General features: G+C 35.7%; 1 protein-coding gene across 6 annotated transcripts in view; it reads right to left on the bottom strand.

The window, feature by feature from the left end:
- The window catches only part of PDE4D (phosphodiesterase 4D), a 359,916-nt gene that overhangs the window by 128,445 nt on the left and 218,124 nt on the right, over nucleotides 1-13,347 (bottom strand). Inside the window, exon 1 of one of the 6 annotated variants that reach the window (XM_054002841.1) lies at nucleotides 2,675-2,739. The exons of the other annotated variants lie outside the window; for them this stretch is intronic. Within the exon in view, the coding sequence (XP_053858816.1) occupies nucleotides 2,675-2,739 (65 nt within the window). Of the gene's footprint in view, nucleotides 1-2,674; nucleotides 2,740-13,347 lie in introns of those variants that run through there. 6 annotated transcript variants of the gene reach the window in all.

Raw genomic sequence — 13,347 nt, 5'->3', positions numbered from 1 at the left:
AAGGGCAAGAGAAGATTTGCCTACAGACCCTACCATCACAGTAAACAGCAGCCATCCCCAACCCATTCACCTTTAAAGCAGAGGCATCAGCACAGCCTGGGCCTGCCTGCATCTGCTCAAAGCCAGCTGGGGTACTCATCATAGCACCACCAGTGAGATATCTCCACCAAAGGAGTTACCCTTTGATTGCTTTCTAATATTGATACTGAAAAGAATATCATGCTTTTACCACACGTATGCTTTTACACTGAACTTACTGTATTTTTTGGAGAAAGAGTGAGTCTGATTTCAGGGCACCAAGAACAGAGGTTTCTCTATCTTATCTTTACATCTCTTCTGTCCTTTCACTGGCCTCTGTGTGTTGGGAGCCTGACTTCTGATCCTCACAGGAACTTTATTCACATGAGAAATGGTAGAGGAAATCCTGGGATCATTTTTTCTCAAACCCTTGCAAAAGGGGTATCCATACTTTAAAACAGTCCTGTCAGTCAAGTCCCTGTGCTCTTGAGACCCATCTTCTCCTTCCTCCTGGGCACTTCTGCTCCTCCTACATAGAGTGAGATCACTATATCAACAGATTCAAAAAAGATAATTATGCTCTTCCTGTCTTCTGGCCTGAACACCTACCAATGCTTCTGATTTAACCCTGATTTAACTTTTCCCTAAGCATTAATATGGTGGCAAGACTATAGCGTTGTTACTCTCTCCTAGAGAGCTGCAGGAAGGTGCTGACCCATGGGTACAAACCCACAGACTCAGGCAACAATGCACACAAAGCAAAGTCAAACAGACAGTTTGGAAACTGGTCCTGCTCAGGCCCTTGAAGGTGGCTGGCTGGGCAGCGTGGGTAGGGTGGGCTGGTCTCAGCTGCCACCTCCCCAGAGGCAGCCAGCAGCTGAGCTCGGTGTGGGCAGCCAGCAGTTCCCTCCCATTCTCTCTTATCTCTGCAGTCTTGTTTTCCCTCTGGTTGGGACAGGGCCTGCCTGGCTTTGCTCCACACCACCACAGAACAGCATGTACCCTCTACAGTAGCCTTCAAGTATCTCCCTGAGAGCTACCTCTGAGCTCAGGTCATGTTCCCAAACAGCAGGGTAGCAGAGGACTTCCAGCTTACAACCAGCAGAACAGGTATTCTCAGATATCAGATTAGCACTATAACTAAAGGCAACAGCAACAAAAGAAAGGCAGGAAGGTATTTTAGACAGAATACTTGGTGCTTAAATTAGTCTGCAACTATTAGTTACAAGGATTTCTTTTTCTTCTAAACTATTTTTTTTCCTGCAAGATTTAATGGAGGCAGTCAACAACAACAACAAAAAAAAGGCAAACTTAATCAGAGGTCCTGATTTATTTGCACAGTTGTATGTAACAGCTAAGGTATGTATGTTTTAGCTCACTTCCTTGGAGACACCCTGCAGAATGTAGCAAATTAGCAATATTTAGTTTACCAACATGGCATTGAATTTTAATAAAGACATAGAGACACTACTTACTGCATTTATTTGAGCAGAACTCTGCCTTAGCACTTTCTGAGAACAACTAGGACTACTCTTTAGATTGAGTAGTGTACTTGTTTAATTTCCTTTTACTACAAAATGGTTTAAGTAAAAGATAACTGGAAGAAATTTCTAATTGCTTTAACAGTAATACTGGCATGGCTGTAGCTCAGAGTCAAAGTTATTTGAAACATAAAGGTTTTATAAGGCTAATATTTAATTAACTGGATGTATGTCCTCACAAAGAACTGTATTTAGTCACTAGTCTATCCCTCAGTAACACATCAGCCATTTATATATTAGAAAAAAGCTATATTTTAAAACACTTCTTTTATACCTGTAAAATATAGCTCTGAACAATTAGTCTACTATGTGTTTATTAAAATTGTGGTGGTTCTACTAAGTCACAGAGAGAAGAACAAAATGTGGGACACATTAAGAGAGTAAATTAATTTATTTCTCATACTTCATAGAAATCTGTCCTGTCAGTGCCTACCAAGTTTTAAAAAGCAAGAAGTGATGCTTAAAAAACATAAAGAAAAATAATTATTCAAAAGACAAAGCTTTGCTGATTCATAACTAAAAAATATGCAAGAAAATTATACAGACAGATCAATATCACAAACTACTTCTACTCCTTTAAGACTCAGAGAGCAGGGGAAACACATGAAGCATAATACAGCACAGTCTTACACACGCTGCTACAAAGTCTGCTGTTTCCCAGGATACATCTCTACCAGTAAGTCTATTTATGCAGCAAAACTACATGTAAGCATCCCAAAATAGCTCACACAGCCTATAACTTCATTTTACTCTCCAGCCACTAGAAATGAAGATTTGTGTTATGATTTCTCTTACTGAAATAAGTGTACTGAAGATTTTTAGATGGCATCTCTAACTGTAAGGAGTATACCCGACTGCTGAATGGGTAAAACCTTGTAACATGTTACAAAAAGTATGAAAAGGATTATCTTTTTAAAAATTATAGGCACTGTATTTTACAACAAAAAGCTACATAATTTTGTTTCTTACTAATAATTGTGCAACTCAGCAGCTGAACACCTTCAATAACTATGCAATATCTATCAAATCAAAATTAAAGCCTGTGACTTTCTTGGGACATATCTCTGTGTCATAATAGGAAGGAGAGCCTGAAAGAAACAAGCGAACCACATTACCACATTGCGTCGGCAGTCCTTAAGGAGCTGGTAGATCGGGATCTTGGCTTCATAACAATGCTCATTTTGAAAAATTCCTTCAGTATTACTAGCAGTCACACGTCAGTTGTCCTTAAAAAGATCATTCTCAAAGTACTCAATTTCAGAGAATTTTTAAAAATCCTCTGCTTTTTAACACCCTCCAAATCCTTCTTGTGTAAAAATCCAGGCTGTGGAGGAAGAATTCTAACATGCTGCAACTCCTTCCTTTTTCATGCTGAGTTTACTCTAGCACTGTGCTGTTCGGAAATGACAGTGCTTTTCTCCTCTGTCTTGTATTGCCCTGGGAGGAACTAGTCTATTTTGAACCTATTCTCCCTTCAGGTCACATGAGAATGAAGGCAGCGGAAAAGAGTCCCTATCTCTTTCTTTCAGTTTGATAACAACAGGTTTAAAGGTCAATAACATTAAAAAAAAAAAAAGAAAAAAAGAAAAAAAAAAAGAAAAAAAGAAAAAAAGAAGAAGAAACAATAGTTCTGGATAATAAATGAAAGAAAAGGATGAATGTAAGTTACAGCAACATTTCTGAGTTTGCAAAGAAATTCCACTTACAGACATGCTAGATAAATTAGTCCTTGTGGAGTAAAGAGAGGAACAAAGATTTTTTTCATTCCAAATCAGCCAAAACCCTTACCCAGAAATGTAATTCTTCCCTTTCTCTTTCTCCTAACCCTTGCTTAGATACTGTGAAATAGTTCTATTATCTAACTTCACAAACCAGAAAGTATTCCCTGTCTGAAAGACATTCAGAACACTGTGGGGAAGTTAAGTAAAAATTAAATTCCTTGTTGACTGTTAAAGTCAAACACACATACAGATGGTGATTGTTATTAATCACTGAAGGACAAAATACCTTAGTTGAAGAACTACAATATGACTTCCTTTCTGCTGTACTTCAGTTATCTTTTCCTGTTATAATAATTACATTAATAGTTTATGCATTACAAAAATATTGCATTTATAATTTCTAATAAAAAAATTTCAAAAAATCTTTGAGAGTTAATTCCTATGTTAATATATTTGATATATTTCAGCATTAAAAGAGGGGGAAATTCAGCAAATAAGATAGGGGTTATATTGTTTAATTTATACATTTTTGAAACTGCTCTGAAGAGTGTTAGAATTGGTTTTAAACTGAAAGAACAAATTTATTGTGGAACAAGTGTTTACATGCTTAATAGCCATTCCTTTGCAGTCTACAGGTTTTGCAGTACATTATTTTGGATGGGAGTGAAATAATGAAATAATGAAAACAAGCACTGAAGATTATTTTTATAAAATTTATATAGACTTGGCAAATAGAAGGAAAATATGATAAATAGATTATGCATCAAAGAGCAAAAAATTAATCTATTTTTTGATTAATTAATTTTAAATTAATTTTTGATTAATTAATAGTTTGTAAGGCTCCCTACAACTTTTGCACTTTATTTTATGACAGTACAATAAAATGTATTCCCAACTACACTGTATATCACCAGAAAAGATCCTAACTTGCCTAGAGGCTTATGATGGTAATCTGCATACAAATTGTTCCACAACAGCAGAAGTAATGTTAATAATGGTTCTTGCTCTGCGTTCTGTTCTTCATGTTTTCCATGTTTTCTGGCACCTATCTCACAAATATCACTTAGTGACTTGCAAAGGACCTTTTGTAGTAGTTCTATGGAATCAAAAAAGTTAGCTTCAATGAATGGAAAAGACATCTGTGGTAAATTTAGCTCTAAGGGTCATACATAGGACCTTTAGTAACAGCTGGGTCTGTTACTGTGCAGGTCACACATCTATAGAAGTGCACATGAATCAGGCACCATGTTGTAAAACTTTTTTATTCCTTTAGCAGATAGAATAGGTCATTAAAAAAAACCAGATAAAATAGAGATCCTTGACTGTTGCAGAATACCTGATCATTTTAAAGATGGTTTTTTTAGTTTTGTTGATTATTTATAATTTATAAATATAAACATTATTCCAATTTTACACAGAAAAACAAAATTAAGCAAAACAGAGCTTCTGACTAAGTTTTTTTGCAGTACCATACTGAAATTGAATATTCAAAGACTATTTCTGTTTTGTCACAAAGTAAATATCTCAGGATGGTCTGTTTTCAGTAGTATATCAGACAAGATGCTGCCTTTTACTTGTAGTTACTAGAAATATAACTAGAAATATTAACTTATATATATACTAAGCACTACTATACATTATAAATACATTTTAGTTGCAGGTACTCAATCTGAGTCACTGTTTTTCAATGGCAATTCAGAAAAAAAGTCCTCATGGGGTCACAGCTCTCCATCTCATTAACTAACACCCACTGCAAACCTGCTTTGTTAGTCTCCATCCTCAGCTCTTTAGAAATAACCTCCTGTTCTCCAAGTGCCTACTAACTTCAACTACTATGAAATATATATTAAGCAACCATACTTCAAGTGGCCAAATCAGAGACCGTCTTCAAGGAGCAACCTCAGACTCATAGGCTTCCCACAAAAACAGGGAATGTACCAGCAGGGAGATCACAGAACCTCTAGGGAATGTTCTAGGGAAATTAATCAGCTGACTTTGTGGAAGCAAAGGAGCCTCTTAATATTCATCATGAGAAAGGGCAATCTTTTTCTAGAGAGGTTTCTAGAGAACTCATTAGAACAACTTTGGCAGTTACAATAGGTTCTAATTCGTACATAAAATCTGTTGTGCTACAATTAACAACAGAGGCAGATTGGTCTAAGTTTTATGTAAAGATAGGAGAATACTAGTCCACTGTGCTCATAGAAGATGGTGTAGCATTTATTTTTGTATTTGGCATGAGGTCAAATAATAAAAACTCTCAATTTCTCATTATTTGAGGAATTAAGAGAAAAAAGAATTAAGGAAAATTAAGAGACTAAATAAAATTGTTTAAATAGCTGATTTGTGCATGTAATCTTGTAACTTAAAAAGATCCCCTAACAATCCCATATTTATTTTCCTTTTTTTTCCTTTTATTTTTTTTTTATGGTGGCAGGAAAAAGGCTTTGGAAGAGAAGTCTTAGGATGCCATCACGTTTAAGGCAAGTGATGATTGTATAATAAAAGTAATGAAGAAATTATTTAAAATTAATGAAACTACTTAAAGATGGAGATATTCAGTACTACGAAATATACTAATAATAAAAGAATCAAGAAAAGCAATAATATTTTTTATCTGCATGTAACATCAACCGAGGTTTTAGCTGTATAGTTAAAAGGTCTAAGGAAAATAGACACAGAAACCAAACCCCATTAAATGAAAAGTGTGCTGGATTCAGCCCACTTTGAGCAAGCTTACATTTTAGTTACCTTTCTTCAAATTAGTAACTAATTGAATTATACCAGTGCTACAGTGCAAAGAATTGAAAATTAAAATGAATTGCCAGAAGCATGGCTTATGGAATGAGGTACAGGACTGATTCTTTTGTTCCATGCTTGGGAACATCTCTTTCTTCAGGGTATGGAAAACTCGCTGAAACATTCTGAATTTTGTCTTCCTATTTCGTAAAAAAAGGATAACCCACATAATGCTGCTTGAAAAGCACTTGGACATCATACTGATGAAAAATGCAATAGGAGACAGGTTATTTTTGTTGCTCTATACAAGCTGAAGAAATGGATTCACAACTTCAAGCCTTCAGATACGAATAACAACTGGGCTCTTAAGTGTGGAGTTTGGAATATACATTACCAAATGAAAGCTATAAAACAATCTGCTGCCTTTTGATATGCAATCTTAGTTTTGCCTTGGGTTTTCTTTTTTTTTCAAGCAGGATAGCTAAACTATCTTTAAAAACCTGGAGCTGGGCTCATTCACTTAGGATTGTCCATGCCATTTTTTACTGTTGCATCTAGTCTTGCTCACAGTTTGTATCTTTCCTTTCTTCATATACACTTTCCAGATTCTACATTTATGTGAAGTACAGTTTTCAATAAATAAAGAATATGCATTTAAACTTGAAATCAAATTTCTAGTCTGCTGGAGCACACATTTCATCGTTGGAAACATTTTTTCACAAACTAAGCACCACAAAAATTAGTTTTGTGAAACTCTTGAGTTGCACAGTTCATTCTAGTTCATCCACAGAACTAGATTATCCTCTTATTGTCCTGTACTGCATAATAAGCTGAAGGACAGAAAAGATTAATAAAATATTCTTATATTACTTACATGAGTGGGTCTGAGAACTAGTAGTGCAGGCATAGGTTCAGGAGCCGTATCTTTCCAAAACAAGTATTAAGTCAGAGAATTTGAGAAAAAAAATTTTGACCCAGCTGCAGATTTTGCCACTGTTCAACATAGTAAGTGATTTTAAAAACACTTTTTGTAGGGTTGGAATTCCAGAAAACTAAACTTTGCCATTCATGTCTAGATAACTCCTTTTGACTGGAGTTCTTTAGCAAAGAGGAAAAAGTTACACATAACTGCATAAGTAAGACCACTAAAAAATATAATGATAACTAGAGATTAGAATTCATAAGAATTAAAAAAGGCAAACCAAAGGGCACAGCAGAAACATGACGTATGTCACTGGTGTTTCCTTTCTGTATCCACTTGCATCTAGCTGCCTGGATTGAGCTACCTAACTTATAAATATGGTTTATTAGCTCAGAGCCTGCTGTGTAAACAAAGTTACTACATGCTCTACAAAGGCCTTACACACAATTAAATGTGCAAAACTCCTCATAGACCTCATGACAGAGAGGGTCTTCTGTAAGAATAACCAATTCTAATATGATGCTTGTCTGAAAATGCTTGATCTGTTTCCTTTGAAGCTGCCAGGTGCTGCTGGCTGAGCTGTACCATGAGCAGTAAAGGAGGTAAGTGTCACAGAGAGGCCTCACAGTGCCTCACTCCTTTATGTAGCAAAGTCAGGTTCTTGATATATATATGTCAGACTGAAAACGTGTCCTTCTGCCTTCACTTCTGCCTACTTTTAATTCCCTTTAATCAGTTATGCAATTAGAGGTTAGCAACCTCAGTACTAACTGACCATTGTTGGTCTGCATAGATTCCATTGCAAAAATAAAAATAGAACCTGTGCAAATCTTCATTGCTAGAGATTCAAAAAGAAAATGAAAAGAGATAGTTTTTAGGAGTAGGAGAATACTTTTTTTCAGAGAAACATTATATTCTAGGGAAACAGTACCACCAGCTATGCTGTGGTCTGTCATTAAGGTGGAATAAATGATATCTGCTAATGTTGGATTAACACTGTATACCAACAAATAGCCTAAAATTAAATACTACCCTACTAGCAGACTTTGAACATCAGCTGAGCTAAGGCTGCCTAGCGTGTCAGGCTGTTTTCCTCTTTTTTTTTTAATAAACATAAAAATTCCCCCCAGATGGAACCATAGATATATCTATCTATATAATCTATATCTATATCTATATCTATCTATATCTATATCTAAACACATAGACATAAAAATACAGGTTGCGTTATAAAAACATTGACTTTGGTCAAATCTAAATGGGGTTACTGCAGTAATACAGGACTAATTACAAGGTTATAAGGAAAAATCTATCAATGTTTCCATCAGACCTTCTGTTTTTGAACTATTTGCTCCACACAAACTCAGACTATAATTTCTTAGCTAAATAGTTGCTTAAAAAATAAAAATTGGTGGTTCATACTCAACTCAGTAGGGAGTTAAGAAGTAGCTATAGTTTCCAAGAGTAATATGCCAGCTTTTTTAGGCTAAAAGAAAGTAGACTCATTTTTTTTTTCTTTCTTTCTTTTTTTTTTTTTTTTTTTTTTTTTTCCCAAATGAAGCAGTGGCTGCTTGGAAAGGCAAGAGAGAATTGTATTCCTTTTACAAAGCTTTCATAATTATGAATGGTCCTGAACAAAGTTACTCTTGAGTGCCAGGCTATCAGAGAACCATTATATTTTGTAAGACATGCCTTCTTTCATCATCATCTTATTCAGAAGAATGGGATAGTGTGAGATTAATTGAGGTTAGTGTGAGGTTGGAAGACTCTTAGGAATACCACCATTTCAAGACAATGGATGTATTTCAAGAGTACACACAGACCACTGTTTCAAGCAAAGAAAACTTGTACGTGCAATTTGAAAATTTATACTTAAATTTTAAGCATGTTAGCTAGCCTTATATAGTAAAGTGCTTTCTTTTTTCCTATTTTGTCTTGTTTAGAACAAAAAGCAAACATTAGCAGAAAAGCTGCCCAACCCAACATTAATCAACCAACAATTAATCAACCAACAATTAATCTGCCCAACCAACATTAATCAAAAATAAATGTTTAACATTTTGTCTTTTTGGAAACAATAAACTTCTACTGTCAGAAAGCCATCCTGAAAGCAAATCTGTGGTGAGGTAACCACATTAGTGTAACAGAAGAGTTCTCTACAAAACAGTAGAGTGGATTTCTCCATGTCCTTCACTGGAAACTTGGCATCCACAGGTATGGGATCACGGCCTGAATGAGTCAGACATGGATAAGACTCTTGTTTGGTAGAATGACATCATCCATACTTCTAAGTCCTTCAGAAAAATGTCAGGAACTAAAATTAAATTTAAATTATGCATTATGTTACAAAGCCTTTCTTGAAGAGGAAGTACACCTCTATAACACTTAAGTTTCAAAAAATCCACTTGAATTTGTATAAAATTTGCTACTCATATTTCACTTCTGTTTGTTTTTAAGGTATGGAAAACTCCAAAGCATGGCTTGTATGAGGTGAAAAAGGAAAAAAAAACCTAAACATTTTATATGAACACTCAAAAGTACAAAATGTGTTTGACTTTTAATGTGAAACCTATAATTAAAGGAAAAAAACTATGTATTTAAAAAAGTTGCAAGTTACTGGGGAGTTTCTATAAGAACAAATGAAGGTTACATTGAGAGTACATTACTTGTCATGAATTATTCACTGAGTTAAACAAGGCACACTAAGAAAGGAGTTTTCTCACTAGCTGTGAGCTGCCAGAGGATTGGTTGCTCATTTAACTGGTCAGCTAGGCTCCTGCTAGAGACATCTTTGTTAGGCACTTGCTGGGGTAGTCTGTTTCCATGATTCAGACATCTATTTTAAGACAGACAGAACTGCTCCTCTCAGCTGTCTAGCTATCCTTCTGTGGACTATGGCTTCCTGCCTATTTTATGTTAGAAACCTATGTTTTGGGCAACTCAAGATGTACTTAATAAATTCTATGTTACCAGAATAAAACCGATAGGTTTATATAACAGGGGGATTGCAGATTTTTGCCTCACAACTCTCTTACTTGTAGCAGTTGAACTGAATGTAGATAGGATTAATTTTTTTCCTTTTATAGAAATATAAACTTTTACATATTTTCATATTTGGCCTCACATCATATTTGGATTTTGTGAGAGGTGAACAATGCCAAGACACCACTGCCCCAATCCATATTTAATGTAGTCAAAAAAAAAAAAAAAAAAAAAAAAAGGTGCACTTCTGACCTCTCCCCTCCTTCCTTCCCAGGGGAGGAAAAGCAAAGTGATCAAAAGGAATACCCATGTATATAGTACAGCAGTTATGCCTACCACTGAAAACTCACATAAGACCTAATTCTTCTGAATATTCAGGCATGTGGAGGGAGAGATACAGTATGTTCTGATATTCATTGATTCTAAATTTCTTCTCAGTTTAGGACTAATTTGTTAGATCTAGATGAATTCTTTATTCCATATTTATATGTTTGAATGTCCCCTTATTAAACAATGTACCAGGCACAAGAAAACCATGTTGCACTATAAATCTTAGCAACGCTGGCTGTAAATACCACCAGAGATGACAGTAGCCAGAAACTTCATGTTCTTGTGGGAATTTAAATTGCCTGAATTGGATGTTGCCAGTGAATTGCCATGGACAATGTGCATCTTTCCTCTTTACTCTCCTATGAGTAAGAGATACTTTGTGTGTCATCAAACATGTCATAGCTTAGCCTAGTGTATGGATATACACAGAGGAATACATAAGTATATAGACCTCAACATACTTCCTGCTCAAAAGAGCAATTCTGAGACCAGTACAGTTTCACTTCATACCTAGCTAGTGTTTTACATATGGTAGCCTTCTAATAAGCAAATCAATCTATTCTTTTCTCTTGATGGTCTCCTTCAGTATCTGATTAGCAAAGCTATCTCTGTTTTTAACACTGAATTCAATCCAGCTAACTTCCTTCTAGGTATTTGCTGCTATGTTAAATGCAGAAAGAGAGAATCTCTGGCTGAAATAAGATGAAAGACATTAAATCTTCCTCTTTCTTTATTTAGGGTGTTATTTTTTTAATTAAGTGGGCTTCATCAACTGTATAGCATATTTCCTTAGGAGAAATAAAAAAAAAAAGAAAAAAATCATAGAAACATAGAATGGCTTGGGTTAGAAGGGATCTTAAATATGACCTACTTCCAACCCTTCTACCATTGGCAGGGGCACCTTCCACTGGACCAGTCTACTCAGAGCCTCACCAAACCTGGCCATGAACAAAGCCAGGAAAAGGGCATTCAAAATTTCTCTGAGCAACCTGTTCCAGTGCCTCACTACCATCTGAATAAATAATTTCTTCCTAATATCTAATCTAATTCCCTCCTTTTTTTAATCTTAAAAATCTTATTCTATCACTATCTGTCCCTGTAAAAAGCTGTTCTCCCTCTTTTTTTTTAAGTCACTTTAACTATTAGAAGGCTGAAATGTGGTCTTACTGGAGCCTTCTCCTCTCCAGGTTTAATAACCCCAACACTCTCAGCCTCTTTTCACAGAAAAGGAACTCCAGCCTGTTCATTTTCTCTGTCGTCTCCTCTGGACTTGCACCAACAGGTCCTTCCTGTGCTGGGACCCCAGAGCTGATGCAGCACTGCAGGTGGGGTCTCACCAGAGCAGAGCAGAGGGGCAGAATCCCTCACCACTCTCTGCTGACCACATTGCCTTGGATGTAGCCCAGGACATGTTTGGCTTTCTGGGCTGCAAGGGTACATTGCTGGGTCATGTCCAGCTTTTCAGCCATAAGAACTTCCAAGTCCTTCTTGGCAGGGCTGCTCTCAATAAGTGTTACTCCCAGTCCTGTACTCATATCTAGGACTGCTCTGACTGTGGTGCAGCACTTGCACTTTGACTTTTTAACATCCTTAACTTCTCATGGTTTCAGTTCTCAAGGTTGTCCTGGTGCCCCTGGATGGCATCCCATCTTTCTGTAGCGTCACCTGCACTGCTCAGCTTCCTGTCACTGCAAATGTACTGAGGGTGCACTCAATCCCACTGCCTCTGACACAGATGAAGATACTGAAGAGCCTAAGTCTCAAGACAGACCTGAGGGACACCACTCATCACTGGCCTCCATCTGGACATAGAGTCATTGACTGCAACTCTCTGGCTGCATTCATCTCACCCTTTTCATAGTTTACCCTTAAAATCCAACTCCAAATCTCCAGCTTGGAGTTTTTGATTCCATGTGAAACTGTGTTTAAAGTTTTCAGAAGCTTTGTAGATATCTGAACATTGTTTCCATGAGAATCTATTCCATGAATATAAAGAAAAGAAATCTAAATTGCAGCAGTCCTTATTTGAAACAACTTAATTTATGCAGCACGTCTAACAGAATGTGTTCACTGTTGGTTAAGACCATATGGGCTGTATTTCAGTGTGTTTGCACAAAACCTACAAAAACCAGAGTCAGCCCTTTTAAATTACTGTAAGCATTTCACATGTAATTTTGAAGGATGGTTTGTTTGCTTTCCTTTTTTACATATGTAAAGGCGGGTTAAAAAATAAAACAGACTGGGGTGAAAAGACACTTCAGAATTTTTTTTAATTATCACCTGAGATTACCTATGAAAATACTGAAAAAAAATAATCTATGATTTCTCTATGTGAAAGCTTACATGAAGATTCATTTATAGAAAATTTTGGAAAAATTTATTCTACAAATATTGTAATAGTGGAATTTTTTTGTTTTATAATTCACTATAGTAAAAATTCACAAAATGGTTTTGTATTTTTTATTGCAAACATTGCTAAAGACAACTACTGACATTAAATGTTAGCTGTAATATTGGCTGTATACTGACTTTAAATGTTGACTGTATATTCTTTTAATTTACATGCTCATATGCACATATTTCATACTTATAATTTAATTTGAACTAACTTTCAAAATACACTGGCAGGTTTACAAATCCCAGCAAGATGCACATTACTGTCTCTGGAATATGAAGTTACAAAATGTTGGAATTTATTTTTGCTGTTTAAGCAGTTTTGTATGTGTAAATAAAGTCAGTCTTGCAAAGTCAATCCAGCTGATCATCATCCAAATAAAGTGACATTTAAGAAGAGAGAAACTGGCAGGGAATTTTTCTGTCCTGTTTCTATCTATTGTGTTCTATTATTTTGGACGAGAACACAACTAAATTATTCACTTTTGCCTTTTACAACTTAAAAAAAAAGTCTTGGCATCTAAACCCTTTCTCAGTTAGGATGACATTTTTGCAAAGACAAGGATGAGCTACTAAGCTGCTTTGCTTGAAAAGTTCTTGACCTATTACATATTGCTCTGACTGCAGGAGGAAAAACTAGGATTTCTTCAGTGTTTATTTTAAACTGTATATAAGAGTGTTGATAAATTTAATACTGTTA

Source organism: Vidua macroura, chromosome Z (assembly GCF_024509145.1).
Source record: "Vidua macroura isolate BioBank_ID:100142 chromosome Z, ASM2450914v1, whole genome shotgun sequence".
Lineage (NCBI taxonomy): Eukaryota > Metazoa > Chordata > Aves > Passeriformes > Viduidae > Vidua > Vidua macroura.
Note: the sequence above shows the minus strand (reverse complement) of the source record. Positions and strands in the feature narration are given on the sequence as shown.